General features: G+C 43.8%; 1 protein-coding gene and 1 long non-coding RNA gene across 7 annotated transcripts in view; one reads left to right on the forward strand and one right to left on the reverse strand.

Annotated features, from left to right (window-relative positions):
* The first annotated feature begins 886 nt into the window (after positions 1 to 886).
* LOC112865047 (folate receptor alpha-like) lies at positions 887 to 6,018 on the forward strand. 2 transcript variants are annotated; one of them, XM_086678219.1, is made up of 5 exons: positions 887 to 1,045; positions 3,092 to 3,264; positions 4,985 to 5,173; positions 5,322 to 5,457; positions 5,600 to 6,018. In XM_086678219.1, the coding sequence occupies exons 2-5, from the start codon at positions 3,112 to 3,114 to the stop codon at positions 5,884 to 5,886; spliced, it is 765 nt and encodes a 254-aa protein (XP_086534345.1). In that variant the 5' UTR covers positions 887 to 1,045; positions 3,092 to 3,111; the 3' UTR covers positions 5,887 to 6,018. The 2 variants fall into 2 exon arrangements, with proteins under 2 accessions (XP_086534345.1, XP_086534344.1); XM_086678218.1 differs by having other exon boundaries at positions 3,104 to 3,264.
* The window catches only part of LOC147576739 (uncharacterized), a 35,164-nt gene continuing 19,119 nt past the window's right edge, over positions 2,012 to 18,056 (reverse strand). For 4 of the 5 annotated variants that reach the window (XR_015241063.1, XR_015241064.1, XR_015241065.1 and 1 more), the window contains 2 exons: positions 3,049 to 3,522; positions 2,012 to 2,639 (listed from right to left, as the gene is read on the reverse strand). This is a non-coding gene — a long non-coding RNA (uncharacterized LOC147576739). The remainder of the gene's footprint in view (positions 2,640 to 3,048; positions 3,523 to 18,056) is intronic. The other variant, XR_015241067.1, reaches the window with a different exon arrangement.

The following is an 18,056-nucleotide window of genomic DNA, read 5'->3' on the forward strand; positions in this document are numbered from 1 at the left end:
TGCTTTAAGTGAACCAGAGTAACAGCCTTTTGCAGCACGACAAAGCCCCAAAAGTTCTGGGATTTACCTCCACTTCAATAATACTGAATGTTTTTTAGCATTAGAATGTGTTATAACATTTGAATTAACTTTGACTACACTTTGGCTCTGGAGAGGAATCATTTCAAATAGCCATTGGTACTTTTTGAACTTGATAGCTAAAGATTCTAAAACGCAAGTTTTACACTGTTAGTTTTAACCGGTCAGGAAAATTTTATGTAACCCGTGATAGTTATTTTATTTTTGTATGAATTTTGTTTAGGCTGCCGTGTTTAGCTTTTATTAACCCCTTATTCCTGCTCTTAAATTCCATACTGTGGTTAATGGCATGCTTGCCAAGATACTTAGCATGTAAAACAAAAAAGCAGACTTCTAATTTTTTCTTTTTTTTAACAGCTTCATACTGAAGCTGAGTCTTACCATAAACAAGTTGAGTGGCAAGCCTGGTATGCTGTGTCTTGTTACATAAAGCTATTGCCAGAATCTTAGTAAATATAACACTTTAGAAACTTGTCTTTGTATATTCATAACAAATTGTGACAAGTTAAGTGAGAATTACATTATTGCTCTTCCTGTGTCATATTTTACTAAGAGTTTGTGCCTCATATCAACTGCTGAATTGTTTACTAGTAACGTTAAAAGGAATTGAAAAATCATTTTCACTTTACATTTTTATATAATCCGGTAACATGACATATAATTTGATGTACAATTTTGCCTGTTACAGAGGGTGTGCTAATTATAGTGGTATATGCACAAAACATTTTGGCATGACAAGAGGCTGAATAAATAGCTATTTTACTTAAAAAAAAAAAAAAAAAAAAGAATTAACTGCTGAGTGGCCTTCGCCCGATCCCGGCTCCACTCCTGGGCCACATTCCCTGCTGCCTGACCTACTGCCCGTCTCCTAGGCCACTAAACCGCGGCTGTGCCCCGGAGTAAGGCAAGGGGGACTGTAGAGCGGAGCAGAGGCCTGAGCCAGACCAGGAACCACTTCCTCTCCCAGGTATGCCACTCCCCACCCCTTTAGTAGAGGCAACACACCCCGCTGTGCTCTCAGCATGTGCTAAAGAATTTGCTGCACCGAGAGGATCCACTTTGCCTAAATCCTAGAGAAATCAGAAGTGGAAGCTAAAGGCCCAGAGCAGAGCAGGGTCTGCCCAAGGTTAAAACCACAAGCTGGTGTCCACCACCGAACTAGAACCAGCGGACTTTTACCTTTCAGCACAGTGCTGGGTTCTTAGCGCTTCACGTCTGGGGCCCTGGGTTGTGTCTGTTCAGGGTGATGGTGGTTGGTGGGGGCATAGCTGCACCAGTATCTGAAGCTGAGACTAGGAATGTGGAGAGCAACTTGCAGAGTGCATAGGCTGCAGGGAGAAGAGAGCTCTGACTCTAGAGAGCAACCACCACAGCAAGAAAAACTACTGACCGACCAGGTGGGGCCCACCAAGCCTGGGGAAGGGCCTTCTCAGCCTCCACCCAGGCCTCCCTAGTACTCTCCATCAGCGGCCTCCATGAAAGCCTCAGCACAGCGAAGGTTGCAAGGGACAAAGCTGAAGGAGCTCTGGAATCGAGGGGCCTGTATCAATCTTGGGGGGTCTCTATTATGGTAGGTGGGGCACATCCCTCAGCCTGAGCCAACTGATGACACAATCCGTGCCCAGCTGACTCTCATTTGTTAGGGTTTTCTCCCCTACATTTAGTGCTCAGATGAGGACGCTAAAGCTCAAGATAATTTGAGTTATTTTCCCCCAAGGTCAAGCCAGAGGTGGTGTGTTAGGGCTGAGAACTGTGCTCTAAACTGCTAGACCGTGTTTCCCCAAAGAGCCTGATCCAAAGAGTCACCTGGTGCTCCCGAGAGTACTGATTTGTCTTGTGACCCAATCAGTGAGTGATTGGGTCATGAGAAAGATGATTGGGTCCTGGAATGAATGAATTACCAAGTGAGAGAATGAATAAACGCTGGAGTAAATAGAGCAGCAGAATATTGGATTGTGGAAAGGTGAGGGGCGAGGAGGAGAGGGGAGGTGGGAATTCAATTCCAGGTTTCCCAAGCCCTGCCAGGCAGTCAGCCTGGAGGCCACCCAGCTCAGGTCCCGTCCAGGAGGCCAAGGAAGCTGCCTGAGCTCCACAGGACAGGGCGGGGAGGGCAAGGCAGTGTGGAGACAAGGCAACTTTGAGCAGAGGGGCGTGTGCGCTTTGGGAGCCATGGGAAACGAATGCCAAACTTTAGGAGAGCCCAGGCGCCTGGTGACCGGTGGGGTGAAGGAACGGTCAGTTCCCTCCCAAGGTTCAGTGTCTGAATTCAGAGGATTCAGGTGCTACGAAGGCCAAAGGGAGGCCAGCTCTGTGGTCGGGGGCAGGAACCTCCCCAAGGCCCCGGAGGCTGTCCAGCTGGCTGCCCACAGCCCTCTGTGCCCTGGGACATTCCCCGAGGCGCAGGATCTCCGGAAGAGGCCAAATGATGAGGCTGGGAAGGGCTGGAACTGGGGCTGGGTTTTGTTGTCTTGTTTTAAACTTAGGTCTGCGGCTTATCTGGAGCTCCAAAACTGAGGTTATTGTCAAAGTTTGCACAAAGTCATTTGGTGTCAAAATCTGACCTGAAAATTAATGTGAGGTTATTATAGTTTTTATTTCTCTCACCAGTGTAGCTATTTCAGCACAGAATGTATGCTTGACTGTTGCGTGCAGGTGAATTGTATTACCTTTTACAAAATCCTAAATACTTGAAATTCTGAAACACTTGCCTCCAAGGATTTCAAACAAGACTGTGGACCTATGGCAATCTCCCGGCTATTTCTTCATTTTGCCCAAACCCCATCCCTTAGTTTCATCATTTGATCCTCCTGTCCACCTGGAGAAGTCACTAATGACACTAGCAAGGACTGTCCCAGAGGGCGGTGTCTGATCCCTCCTCTCCCTGAGGCTATGAAGATAGGGGTAGGGGTGGGGCATGACGGGGCCCAGGCTTCTTGGAGGCTCCACCCACCTGGGGCTATTCCCACACACCTGGAGGCCCCACCTCTGCTTTTCTTGGTGCCACTGACCACAGGTCTTCCTTCAGACACTGACATGGCCCAGCTGGTGACAACAGAGTTGCTGCTCCTTCTGGCGGGGGTGGCCGCAGTGTGGGCAGCCCGGCCCAGGACTGAGCTTCTCAATGTCTGTATGGATGCCAAGCACCACAAGGAAAAGCCAAGCCCAGAAGACGAGCTGCATGAGCAGGTGGGCAGAGGGGTGATCCGAGGTGGGGAGGTGCTGACTCAGGAAGAGGGCAGCGAGAGATAGAAGCATCAAACCCTTTCCATGGTGGAGGCAGGAAGGCCACCTGAGAGACTTTGAGTTTGCACTAATGCGGGCAACTACTGGCTTACCACATACTGTGTGCCCAGTGTCGCCAGTACAATGCCAGCACCTCAGCTCCTTGGTTGTTGGGTTGGGTTTCTGCGTTACACAGATCAGGAAACACGTCCAGAGAGGAGCCTGGGAGATGACACAGGAGAGACGCGTCAGACGAGAGCAGCAAATGCACACAACACATTGTGGTTTCTTTCCCTCCAGCCCCAAACAGCTCGAGAAAAGTAGATTTCTCACAGTCTTGAGGCTGGGTGTGAGGCACATTGATTCATGCATCTGGCAATCATTTCCACTGGGGCTCTTGACCTTTTTGTTGGACCTGAGGTCTCTTTTCTATGAAAATTATTTTGTCACAACCCCTTTAATATCCTGGACCTATCTAAGCATTAAAAAAAGCAATATGATGCATAACTGTAAAGAAAACACAAAAGGGAAGTCACTTGTAAAATGCATTCCAATATGTAAATGTTCATTTTGACCTCAGTAGCAGATAATGATCACAGTCCCCAGTTAGTGCTTGCTCAGAATCACTGAGCCTGCAGCTAAGTGACGGTGTAACTTGCATACTTTGAGCAGCCTTGATTTTAACTTCTTTTAAAGTGCACGTTTTTTTGTTTTTATTGTGGTTTTTTAAGCTTTTTAAAACAATGTTTATCTTATTTATTTTTGAGAGAGACAGAGACAGAGATAGAGCATGAGCAGAGGAGGGGCAGAGAGAGGGGGAGACACAGAATCCAAAGCAGGTTCTGTGCTGCCAGCACAGAGCCCCATGCAGGGCTCGAACTCACAAACCGTGAGATCCTGACCTGAGCCAAAGTCAGTCACTTAAGCAACTAAACCACCCAGGCGCCCCTAAAGAGCACATTTTAATATTTTGCTTTTAAACTGAATTCTAAACTATTCATTCACTGTTTTGAGTATTTATGTAATTAGATCTATTCTGAGGTTCCAATTTATTTAGCTTGCCTCCTCACCTCTGGGTCTTTGTCACCTTCTAAATGAGGCTTGTCTGACAAGTCTAGAAAACTGCCCTTCCCCATCCCTCTCCCCTGCTTAATCTCTTTCCAAAGCAGTCGATGAGTTTTCATTGTTATGTCTCTACCTTCTGGGTTAGAGTAAGTAGGAGCTCAATAGGGATTTGGATTATTGAATTTTATAATGGCTGCACTTCCCCCAAAGAGGGTCCCCCAGTGGCAAGTATTTCTCTGAAAGACTGACTGTGTTAGGGGATAAAAGTGGGAGGAGTCTTGGTAGCTCAGTGAGTCAAGTGTGGGACTCTTGATTTCAGCTCAGGTTATGATCTCATAGTTCATGGGATCGAGCCCAATGTCAGTCTCTGTACTGACAGCGCAGAGCCTGCTTGGGATTTTCTCTCTCTCCCTCTCTCTCTCCCTCTCTCTCTCTCTCTCTCTCTCTCTTTCTCTCTCCCACCCCCAAGTAAATAACTAAACATTAAAAAAATAAATAAATAAAATAAATAAATAAATAAATAAATAATTTAAAAAAGACTAAAGGGGGAGAGGTTGCGCATGGGAATACTGTGGCTGTGCCAGGCATGGGAGTTAGTGCCTGTGTCTCCCCCACCCAGTGCAGCCCCTGGAAGAAGAATTCCTGCTGCTTTGCCAACACCAGCCGGGAAGCCCATAAGGACATTTCCTACCTGTACAGATTCAACTGGGACCACTGTGGACAGATGGCACCCGCCTGCAAACAGCACTTCATCCAGGACACCTGCCTCTATGAGTGCTCCCCCAACCTGGGGCCCTGGATCCAGCAGGTATGAGTGTCCTCCCCTGGACCCCCAACTTTGCAGAGGAGCTAAGCCTCCCAGACAACTCCTCGGGCTGCCTCTCCAGCTCTCTCTTCAGGGCAGAGCTGCCGAGAATCTTGAACCTGAGCCCTTTTTCTCCACTCACCTCTCCCAGGTGAACCAGAGCTGGCGCAAAGAACGCATCCTGAACGTGCCCTTGTGCAAGGAGGACTGTCAGCAATGGTGGGAGGACTGTCGCACGTCCTACACCTGCAAGAGCAACTGGCACAAGGGCTGGAACTGGAGCTCAGGTGAGGGCCTGGGCAGGTCAGGGAGGGAGAGATTTGGAGGCAGAGGTGTGGGGTGTGGAGCTGGCATATTGGGGCTGTGAGATTGGTGGAAACAAAGTTAGTTCTGGGCCCAGTGGCTGAAGGTCTTCCATCTCCCCTACAGGGCATAACCGGTGCCCAGTGGGAGCTGCCTGCCACCACTTCCATTTCTATTTCCCCACGCCCGCAGCCCTGTGTGAGGGCATCTGGAGCCACTCCTACAAACTCAGCAACTACAGCCGAGGGAGCGGCCGCTGCATCCAGATGTGGTTCGACCCCGCCCAGGGCAACCCCAACGAGGAGGTGGCCAGGTTCTATGCCTTGGCCATGAGTGCTGGGGCCATGCCCCATGGGATTGGGCTTCTCCTGCTCAGCCTGGTCCCCATGCTGCAACTCTGGTTGCTCAGCTGAGCTCCTTTTACCTTGTGATAACCTGCGCAGCCCTGCCCTGTTCAGCCCCATAGCTCCCAGCTATTCACTTCCTGTTCCTTGGATGGGGGCGGGGCTCTGCCCCACGTTTGAATAAACCAGACACCCAACGTGTATTAAGTGAATTCTTTGGGTGTGAAATGGGAATGTGACTTTTGCTTTCAGGTTCCCGCTGATTGAAGCCAGTTAGACTTGGTCAGTTCCAAGTTCTGAAACTTACTATGAACTTTCTAGATGTTTAACTGCGCTTATAACCTAGGACATATTCATAGCTCTCAATTTCATTTTTTGTTACAGCTCTCATCTAGAGCCAGGCCCAGAATTTTATTTTATTTTATTTTATTTTATTTTATTTTATTTTATTTTATTTTATTTATTTATTTTTTAAGTTTATTTATTTTTCACAGAGAGAGCGCGCGCATGGGTGGGGGAGGGGCAGAGATAGGGAGACACAGAATCTGAAGCAGGCTCCAGGCTCTGAGCTGTCAGCACAGAGCCCAACGCGGGGCTCGAACTCATGCACCTGAGCCATGACCTGAGCCAAAGTAGGACGCTCAGCCGACTGAGCCACCCAGGTGCCCCAAGGCTCAGAATTTTAGAATTTGAATTGGACCTATGTCCCGCCCCCCGCCCCAGGTTGACTCTTCTGCTCCTCGCTCAGCTCTCCAATAGAAGAGAGAGGAATGGGTGTGCCTGGCATGTTCTGGATGTATGGCTGAGTAGAGGTGAAGAGGTTCAGCAAGAGCCATTCCTCACCAACAGCTAACACCCACAAAGCACTATCTACCAGGCACTATCCTAAATGCTCTACATTTATTCCAAAGGGTATATAGACTGTTGTGTGCCTTGTACATATGTGGAAATGTCCACATAAATTAAGAAATATGGCTAAAACTGTCCCCTGCATAAAAGCTGAGATTCCAACTCAGGCAATCTGACTCTTGAGAATAAATTCTTTCCCCTGCAGACTGGGTAAATATGTGTATCTTGAAGGGATAATGGACCTCATGCTTAACCAGACTTGTGCGCTTGAGCTGGTCTAGCAGAGCCAGGAATGGAACCCAAACCTAGCTCCTAGATCAGGTTCCAAACCAACAATTTGACAGACTTTTAGGCAGTGTTTTCACATTAAGCATAGCTTGTAGCGTTATAATAAGCTAGGTTAAAAAAATAATAAGCTAGGCTATGTTACAGTAACATCTCAAATATCTCCCTGGCACAACTAACATTTCTTATTCAAGCCACAGAGTTTAATGTGGGTTAAGCAGCATTGGGGTGGGGGGGATTTCTGCATGGCACTCAGGGATTCCCAAGGTTGAGGGAGGCTCCATCTCATCGTACACTTCCATGAGACAGGAATAGGAAGCTTGGTGAATTCTCTACAGGCTTACAAAACTTCCACCCATCACTAATTTTGATGGCCACATCAAGTCATTGCCATGACTAACTTCCAGGAGGCGAGGAAAATACAATGCTAACAAGTTCTTGGAAGGAGAGGGGGAGCAGAATGTTTGTCAAAAGACCTACCTACTTGTAATGTTATGGTCAGTTTATGTTTCTGGCATGGTCGTGGTTACAAATTTAATTTTTCAGCTTGATTCAGGTAAGAAAGAGAACCAGCCCTTTGAACCCTATGCAAAGAACTACATCAACATGAAAAATGGAGCGTTCCACTGGCCACCATCCTAGATAGTCTTGCAAACAAGGCCAACCGATGTATTACATTTAATATGGAACCAATGATACTATTTACAAATGCAACTTACTTATAGATGTGTTAGAATGAGTGAAATTTGGGGCACCTGGGTGGCTCAGTTGGTTGAGCATCTGACTTAGGCTCAGGTTGTGATCTCACCACTCATGAGTTCAAGCCCCGCATTGGGCTCACTGGTGTTAGTGTGGAGACTGTTTCAGCTCTTCTGTCCCCCTCTCTCTCTGTCCCTTTCCTGCTTGAGCTCTCTCTTAAAAATAAATAAATCTTAAAAAAGAAAAAAGAATGAGTGAAATTTAAGATCGGTATCACCTCAAGCCAACATGCCTTATTAAAAGCTTATTGTGCTGTTTCTGAACCATGTATAAGAATACTTGTCTGAGTCCCACTTTCTGGAGTTGCCATTCTCAAGTTCTGAGGAGTCATTAGCTTGCAGAATGTATTAATAATTTTCCATATTAAGATCTCCTCAGCAGTGGTACTGGTATAAGGATTGACATAGAGATTAATAGATCAGAACTGAGAGTCCAGAAATAAATCCTTATATTTATATTTAATTGATATTTGACAAAGGTGCTAAGGCAATTCATTGGGGGGAAAGGATAGTCTGTTCAACAAATGTGTTGGGACAACTGATTATCCACACACAAAAAGGTGAACTTATGGTATGACCTTCAAGTCATACCATATACAGAAAATTAACTCAAAAAGATCATAGACTTAAATGTGACAGCCAAGGGGCACCTGGGTGGCTTAGTGGTTAAGTGTGCAACTTCAGCTCAGGTCATGATCTTGCCCTTCATGAGTCAGAGCTCCATGTTGGGCTCTGGGCTGACAGTTCAGAGCCAGGAGCCTGCTTCAGATTCTGTCTCCCTCTCTGTCTGCCCCTCCCTCACTTGCACTCTCTCTCTGTCTCTCAAAAATAAATAAATGTTAAAAAAAAAAAAGTCTTTTTAAGTGTGACAGCTAAAACAAAATTTCTAGAAGAAAACAAGAGAATAGTTAACAGACGTTGCGTTAGGCAAAGATTTCTTAGATTAAAACTTCTAGGGGTGCCTGGGTGGCTCAGTCGGTTGAGTGTCCGACTTCAGCTCAGGTCATGATCTCACACTCCGTGAGTTCGAGCCCCGCGTCGGGCTCTGTGCTGACAGCTCGGAGCCTGGACCCTGCTTCGGATTCTGTCTCCCTCTCTCTCTGCCCCTCCCCTGCTCATGCTCTGTCTCTCTCTGTCTCAAAAATAAAACATTGAAAAAAAAAAAACAAACTTCTACTGGGCCGCCTGGCTGGCTCAGTCAGTGGAGCATGCAACTCTTGATCTCAGGGTCATCAGTTCTGGCCCTACGTTGGGTGTAGAGACTACTTAAAGAAAAAAAATCTTAAAAAAAAAAGCTTCTACCTATTCTAAGATGGACAGTGTATTTCTCTTTCTTTCTTTCTTTCTTTCTTTCTTTCTTTCTTTCTTTCTTTCTTCCTTCCTTCCTTCCTTCCTTCCTTCCTTCCTTTCTTTCTTTTTATTTTAACTTGTTTTATTTTTTTAAATTTACATCCAAATTAGTTAGCATATAGTGCAACAATGATTTCAGGAGTAGATTCCTTAATGCCCCTTACCCATTTAGCCCATCCCCCCTCCCACAACCCCTCCAGTAACCCTCAGTTTGTTCTCCATGTTTCAGAGTCGCTTATGTTTTGTCCCCCTCTCTGTTTTTATATTATTTGTGTTTCCCTTCCCTTATGTTCATCTGTTTTGTCTCTTAAAGTCCTCTTAGGAGTGAAGTCATATGATTTGTGTCTTTCTCTGACTGACTAATTTCACTTAGTATAATACCCTCCAGTTCCATCCACGTAGTTGCAAATGGCAAGATTTCATTCTTTTTGATTGCCGAGTAATACTCCATTTTATGTGTGTGTGTGTGTGTGTGTGTGTGTGTGTGTATGTATATACATATACATACACACACATACATATACATACACACACACACACACACACACACACACCACATCTTCTTTATCCATTCATCCATCGATGGACATTTGGGCTCTTTCCATACTTTGTCTATTGTTGATAGTGCTGCTGTAAACATTGGGGTGCATGTGCCCCTTCAAAACAGCACTCCTGTACCCCTTGGATAAATACCTAGTAGTGCAATTGCTGGGTTGTAGGGTAGTTCTATTTTTAGTTTTTTGAGGAACCTCCATATTGTTTTCCAGAGTGGCTGCACCAGCTTGCATTCCCATCTTTCTTTCTTTTTAAGATGGACTGTGGGGGCGCCTGGGTGGCGCAGTCGGTTAAGCGTCCGACTTCAGCCAGGTCACGATCTCGCGGTCCGTGAGTTCGAGCCCCGCGTCAGGCTCTGGGCTGATGGCTCAGAGCCTGGAGCCTGTTTCTGATTCTGTGTCTCCCTCTCTCTCTGCCCCTCCCCCGTTCATGCTCTGTCTCTCTCTGTCCCAAAAATAAATAAACGTTGAAAAAAAAAATTAAAAAAAAAAAAAAAAAAAAAAAAAAAAAAGATGGACTGTGTTCTGTTGGACCAAAAGCAGTCTATGACTGAAAAAAACTGTATGACTGAAAAAACTGATAAACTGGGTATCATCAAAATTCCAAGACCTCTGCACTTCAAAATATATCATTTAGAAAACTGGGGCTCCTGGGTGGCTCAGTCGGTTGAGAGTCCGACCTTGGCTCAGGTCATGATCTCACGGCTTGTGAGTTTGAGCCCCACATTGGGCTCTGTGCTGACAGCTCAGAGCCTGGAACCTGCTTCGGATTCTGTGTCTCCGTCTCTCTGCCCCTCCCCCACTCACGCTCTGTCTCTCTCTGTCTCTCAAAAATAAATAAACATTAACAGTTTTTTCAAGAAAATTTAAAGACAAGTTACAGACTGGAGGAAATATCTGGAAAACACATATCTGATAAAGGATTTGTATCCATAATATATAAATAATGCTTACCACTCAATAGTTAGAAAACAAACAACTCAATCAAATAATGGGCAATAGAATGAACAGACATTTCATCAAAGAAGTTACACAAATGGCTAATAAGAAAAGTGAAAAGTGAAAAGATGCTTGATACCATTCATTAGTCATTAGAAAAATGCAAATTAAAACCATAATAAGATACCATTTCATACCCACTAGAATGTTTATAGTAAAAAAGGCAATAACAAATGTTGGCAAGGATGTGGAGAAATTGGAACTCTGATACATTGTTGAAAGAGAGGTAAAATGGTGCTGTCTTTTGGAGAACTGTGTGGCAGTTTCAGAAACAGTTACATGTAAGACTGCCTTACAACTCAGCAATTCCACTTCTAAGCATCTACCCAAGAGAAATGAAAATATACATCCACATAAACACTTGTATGCGAATGTTCATAGAAGCATTATTCAGAGGAGTGCCTGGGTGGCTCAGTCAGTCGAGCGTCCGACTCTTGATCTGGGCAGGGTCATGATCTCACAGTTTATGTGTTTGGGCCCCACATTACGCTCTGTGCTGATAGTGTGGAGCCTGCTTGGGATTCTCTGTGTCCCTTTCTCTCTGCCCCTCCCCTGCTCATGCTCTATCTCTCTCAAAATAAATAAATAAGCATTAAAAAAAAAGAAGCATTATTCAGAATAGGTCAAGACTTAAAATAACCTAAATGTCTATCAACCAGACAATGTATAGACAAAATGTATTTTACCCATACAATGGAATATTATTCAGCAATAAAAAGTAACAAACTACTGACACATGCTAATGTCATGGATGAACCTTAAAAACACTATGTTAAGTGAAACTCCATTTGTATGAAAATTCCAGAAAAGGCAAATTTATAGAGACAAAGTAGATTAGTGGTTGCCTAGGGCTGGGATTTGGGAACCAAGATTAATTCTAAATGGACATGAGGGGGCATGAAAATTTTCTAAAACCCATTTATGGTGAGGTTGTACCACTTGGCAAAATATTTGTAAACTTTAAATAAGTAAATTTTATGATCTGTAAAAGAGTGAATGATTACCTATATGATACTCTCCCCTGCTATATGGTAGCATATAGAGAATCTTAAATGATTCTAAATTTCTGTGGGGTGTGTTCATGAGGTGACAGATTCTGAGGAATTCAGAATCTGGCTCCATAAAAATCTATCATCTGAGCCAAACTCGATCCCATCATAAACTTTGAGAGATGAGGTGCTTCAGTGGCTCAGTTGGTTGTGTGTCTGATTCTTGATTTGGGCTCAGGTCATGATCACAGGGTTGTGGGATGGAGCCCCACATTAGATTCTCTCTCTCTCCCTCTGCCCCTCTCCCCCATTCATGTGCTCTTTATTTTTATTTAAAAATTTTTAATGTTTATTTATTTTTGAGAGAGAGAGAGAGAGCACGAGCAGGTGAGGGGCAGAGAGAGAGGGAGACACAGAATACGAAGCAGGCTCTAGGCTCTGAGCTGTCAGCACAGAGCCCAATGCAGGGCTGGAATTCATGAGCTGTGAGATCATGACCTGAGCCGAAGTCACTTAACCGACTGAGCCACCCAGAAGCCTCACCTGCTCTTTAAAATCAAAAACAACAAAACTTTGAGAGACTGGTTGGGAAAATGCAGCAATCAAGGAGGGACTCTGTGCTTGGTGTGGTATGGACAGTACCAGTAGAGATATTTAGGAGTGTGGCCCATTGACCAAGGGTTTTTTTTAGAGAAAGGGTTTATTCCAGTTGGCACAAGTATGGTCTATTAAATTGAGGGTTAGAAACCAGAGCCAGGAGAGAAAAAGGGCTACATCATATGACTAATGAAAAAAAAGATCATGAAGCACATTACCAAAAATACCAACACAATAGCCATAACCATCTTGCCTTCTCAATTTCACTAATTCCTTTAAAAATATTACTGCTTCTCGTCTGTGGGTTAGCTTCTCCCTCCATAGAAGTCTTCTGTTTTAGGACTGAAATTTTTCTGGAAACCTCAAGCCTCAGAGCGCCAATGGGTTGCACTGTCCAAGGGTCAGCTATGGTGGTGATGTCAGACCCATGAGTCTGTTCTCCTGTCAAGTATGGCAGAATCTTTGGGAAAACAAAAGGAGAGAATAGAACCTCCTTGTTGGCAGGACCGAATGATCTAGAGACCTACTGATGTCCAATATCAGAGTGAAAGAGAGAAGCTTCGTCGAGGAGAAAGACAACAGAGCATGAAGCTACTGGTGACTGCTGCATTTCATGAAGTCTCAGTTGATGGCTACTCTGAAGAGGAAATATTATTAGGATCTGGGGAAGGAGAGTTACCTTTGCAACCAACTTATTTTTGATGATTCTATTTGTCCTTCCTTCCTTGCCTTGAGCTCTGGGTGATATGGACAGTGGATATATTTAGAAATCTTGAGGGCCTTACGGTCTATTGTGTAAGATGTACACCAAACTTACTATCGATAATAAAAAGTTATTTTAAACAAAGGCATAAAATGATCTTGGAAATAAATTTGTTGATAGGCATCATGCAAGCCCTTGCATGTGAACATGAGTATGTTTTTACCAATTTGGGAAAGTTCGCAGTCACTGACCATTCACAGCCACAAACTTCACCCTGTAGAAAAGTCATCTGGAAAGGATGAGCTCCTCTCTTGGCTTTGACATCTTTCTCTACATTATGGACATGATGAACAAGGCAGATTTTGTTTGTTTGTTTGTTTGTTTGTTTGTTTGTTTGTTTGTTTGTTTTGAGAGGGAGAGACCGAGTGAGCATGTGAGCAGAGAGGGGCAGAGAGAAAGAGGGAGAGAGAAAATCCCAAGCAGGCTCCACGCTGTCAGCACAGAGCCCCAAGTGGGGGCTCAATCGTACAAACCATGAGATCATGACCAGAGTGGAAAGTAAGAGGTGGTGCTCAACTGACTGAGTCACCCAGGTGCCCCAAGGCAGCTCTTTAGAATACTGATAGCTAATTTTAAAAACATGGAGCATACCGACCATACCGAATTATTTTTAGCATCCCTCCTTGTAGCCTTTCCTTCTGAGTGCCAGGCAGTGAGAAAGCAAATTTTTTGTGTATTCTAACAGCTTCCAGGGAAGCATCAAGATGATTTTGGTGTAAAAGATGCCTTGATAATTTTGTTATTCTGAATTTAGGGGCTGATCGTGCATAAGGGAAACAGAAAAAAAAGTGTTGTCAGGAAATAACCTCAGCCTCGGTCGTGTTATTAATAAGAAAATTATATTTTATAATTTTATATTTTAGAACATTAAAAATGTTAACTTCTCCAGAAGCAAGGAATCCTAATGTTTTCTGTTCTATCTTGACCCAAGGGGATGGATAATGTGAGTCGTGAAAACTTACCATGCTTTCTAAGAAGTGAAAGTTCACTTTCACATTATGCAAGGACTTAAGCTGTGCTATAAGGAGAAAACACACCAAAATAACTTTTATTTCCTCATGTTAAGTATAGACTGTATACTTAAAGACCATTTTGCTTTTTCTTTTTTTTAAGTAGGCTCCACTCCCAGTGTGGAGCCCAACATGGGGCTTGAACTTACTATCCAGAGATCAAAACCTGAGCTGAGATCAAGAGTCAGACACTTAACCCGACTGAGCCACACAGGTGCCCCTCAAAGACCATTTTTCTTATGAGTGACCATAGCATCTAAACATTGATACTTCTTTTTTTTTTTTTTTTTTCAACGTTTATTTATTTTTGGGACAGAGAGAGACAGAGCATGAACGGGGGAGGAGCAGAGAGAGAGGGAGACACAGAATCGGAAACAGGCTCCAGGCTCTGAGCCATCAGCCCAGAGCCTGACGCGGGGCTCGAACTCACGGACCGCGAGATCGTGACCTGGCTGAAGTCGGATGCTCAACTGACTGCGCCACCCAGGCGCCCCTAAACATTGATACTTCTTAAAGTACAAGTGGTCTATAGAAGCACTTCTGGAATGGCAGAGTAACGACATCTGAAAATCTGCTTCTCCATAAAAGCAATAACACTGGTAAAAATTGTCAAAATCAAGTTTTTAGGAGTCTGGAAACCAAGGCTTTCAAAAATCGAAGGAGAATTTGTTTAAGAAAAATGGTCGAATGTCAGTAGGAACAGTGAATTTTGACCGGCTTCTTCCCCATCCTCCTCTCCCCAACTCCACAGGAGCTCCACAAATCCGCAGCCTCACAACTACACTAGCTTTGAAAAACAGTGGCCTAGCAGCCACTAGAGGGGGCAGCATGGGTGTGGAACTCCCCAAACAACCCCATCCCTAGAGAACTGTCACCGTTTGATCTATCTGTAAGCTCCCTTGAAGAGTCCCATTCATAGCACTAGTCTTTATTTGACCTGATTCAGAACTCTCACAGCAAGAAACTCTATTTTGTTTGTCTAAACAATTAGCAGCGAATTGTTTGACTTCCCAGCTGCCGGAGGCAGAAACACCAGCTGAAGCAAACAAGAGGCTGGCTAAAAAACTTAAGAGGAATATTGGGGAATGAAATGTCGATGGAGGGCTATGAAATCTCTGATTACCTCGGGATCTAGAAATCTGCAAATGTTTACAGAACTGTGAGCACATCCAGGAAATACCTGAGGAAGTTCCAATTTCTCCATCAACTCTGGTGAGCTTGAGGTCCTGCTCATGCAGGAAGTGAGGAATAAGGCAGAGTAAACTGCCAGAGTGTTGAAGCCTTGCCTGAACCCTTGGTAAAAAGTAGGAAACTTACTGCTTCAAGGAATTTAATGAAATTTCTGTCCAATCATTAACTGACCACTAAGCAAACCAGGCAGACCTGGTTTTTTTTTTGTCAGCAACTGCATATGACAAAGAAAATAAGACTCTACAGAATTAGCCCATGGAAGTTGATAAACAAATAAGCAGCAACAACTCAAGCCATGGTTGGGGAGATCTGATTTCTAGAGTTGCCATCTTACATTAATTAAAACACCCAATTTTTGAGGACTTGGTTGGCTCAGTTGGTGGAGTGTGCAATTCTTGATCTTGGGGTTGTGAGTTCAAGCCCCACATGGAATGTAGAGATTAAAAATAAAGTCTTTTTTAAAAATTACCCAATTTTCAACAAAAAATATGAGACATGCAAAGAAACAGGAAAGTGTGAGTCATACACAGGGAGGAAAAAAGCACTCAGAAGAAACGGTCCCTGAGGAAACCCAGACACTGGACTTATTAGACAAAGACTTTAAACCAGCTATTATAAGCAAGAAGTAGGGTGGCTGGCTGGCTCAGTAGGCAAAGCGTGACACTCTTAACCTCAGGATCATGAGTTCAAGCCTCGTGTTGAGTGTAGAGCCTACTTTTTTTTTTTTTAAAAAAAGAGGAAACTATGTCTAAAGAATTCAAGGAAATATGAAAATGATGTCTCACTAAATAGAGAACGTCAATAAAGAAATAAAAATTATTGGGATGCCTGGCCGGCTCCAGTCAGTAAAGCATGTGACTCTTGATCTCAGGATCATGTGTTCAAGCCCCACATTGGGCATGGAGCCTACCTAAAAAATAAAAATAAATTAAAAAAAGAAATAAAAATTATTTAAAAACTGAAATAGAAATTAGGGTAGAACAGTACAATAACTGAAATGAAATATTTACTAGAAACTGCTCGACTTGATAAGGAATATCTACCAAAAAACCTAGAGCTAACATACTTTTTTTTTTGAGAGAGAGTGCGAGCACAAGTGGGGGAGATAGGCAAGGGGGGGAGAGAGAGAGAGAGAGAGAGAGGGAGAGAGAGAATCTTAAACAGGCTCCATGCTCAGCATAGAGCTCAATATAGGGTTTGATCCCACGATGCTAGGAACCCTTGGATCCCCAACCCAACCCAGTCAAGAGTTGGAGGTAGAGCTAACATACTCAATGGTGAGAAACGTGAAGCTTTCCTATTAATATCAGGTACAAGGTAAGGAGGTCCCTTTCACTTCTCAGCATTGTACTGAAAGTTCTAGCTAATGCATCAGGATGATCAGGATGAGAAAAGGAAATAAAAGGTACAGATTGGAAAGGAAGAAATAAAGTGTCCTTGTTCATAGATGACATATTCATCTATAAAGAAAATCTGGGGCACTTGGGTGACTCAGCTGGTCAAACATCTGACTTCTGCTCGGGCCATGATCTCGCAGTTTGTGAGTTGAAGCCCCACATCAGGCTCTGTGCTGACAGCTCAGAGCCTGGAGGCTGCTTTGGATTCTGTGTCTCCCTCTCTCTCTGTTCCTTCCCTACTCACCCTCTGTCTCTCTCTGTCTCTCAAAAATAAATAGACATTTAGGGGCGCCTGGGTGGCGCAGTAGGTTAAGCGTCCGACTTCAGCCAGGTCACGATCTCGCGGTCCATGAGTTCGAGCCCCGCGTCGGGCTCTGGGCTGATGGCTCAGAGCCTGGAGCCTGTTTCTGATTCTGTGTCTCCCTCTCTCTCTGCCCCTCCCCTGTTCATGCTCTGTCTCTCTCTGTCCCAAAAATAATAAATAAACGTTAAAAAAATTAAAATAAATAAATAAATAAATAAATAGACATTTAAAAAAAATTAAAAGAAAAAAGAAAATCTGAAGAAATGACAAAAAAATTTGTGGCACTAATAAGTGATTATAGCAAGATTGAAGGATATAAATTTAATATGTGGAAGTCAACTGCCTTCCCACATACTAGCAATGAACAAGTGGAATTTGAAATTAAAAAATATATATCATTCATAATAGCATCTGGAAAAAAATGAAATACATAGGTATAAATCTAACAAACTATGTATAAAATCTATGTGAGGAAAGTATGAAATTGATGAATGAAATCAAGGAATTAAATAAAGGAGAGATATTTCATGTAAGGCAGACTCAATATCGTCAAGATGTCAGTTGTTCCCAACTTGATCTATAGATCCAATGTCATCCCAATCAAAATCCCAGCAAGTTACTTGGTGGTTATTGACAAACTGAGCCTACAGATTATGTGGAGATGCAAAAGACCCAGAAGAGCCAGCACAATATTGAGAAGAACAAAGTTGGATAAATGACAATACCTGACTTCAAAACTTACTGCAAAGCTACAGTAATCGAGACAATGTGGGCGGCACCTGGGTGGCTCAGTCGGTTAAGCGGCAAGCATCCCACTTCAGTTCAGGTCGTGATCTCAGGGCTCATGAGTTGAGCCCCACATCGGGCTCTCTGCTATCATTGAGGAGGATGCTTTGGATCCACTGTCTCCCTCTCTCTCTGACCCTCCCTCACTAGCTTTCTCTCTCTCTCTCAGAAAATAAACACACACAAAAAAGACAATGTGGTATTGGCAAAAGAATAAACAAACGGATTAATGACACAGAGAGTCCACAGATACACTCACATAAGTATAATCAACTGCTCTTTGACAAAGGGACAGTGGCAATAAAATGGAGCAAAGAGAATCTTTTCAACAAATGTTGCCAGGACAACTGGACATCACATACAAAATGATAAATCTGGATACACGTCACACTTTTTGTGAAGGCACA

Source organism: Puma concolor, chromosome D1, assembly GCF_028749965.1.
Source record: "Puma concolor isolate L17-30 chromosome D1, mPumCon1.1.hap2, whole genome shotgun sequence".
Taxonomy (NCBI): Eukaryota; Metazoa; Chordata; class Mammalia; order Carnivora; family Felidae; genus Puma; species Puma concolor.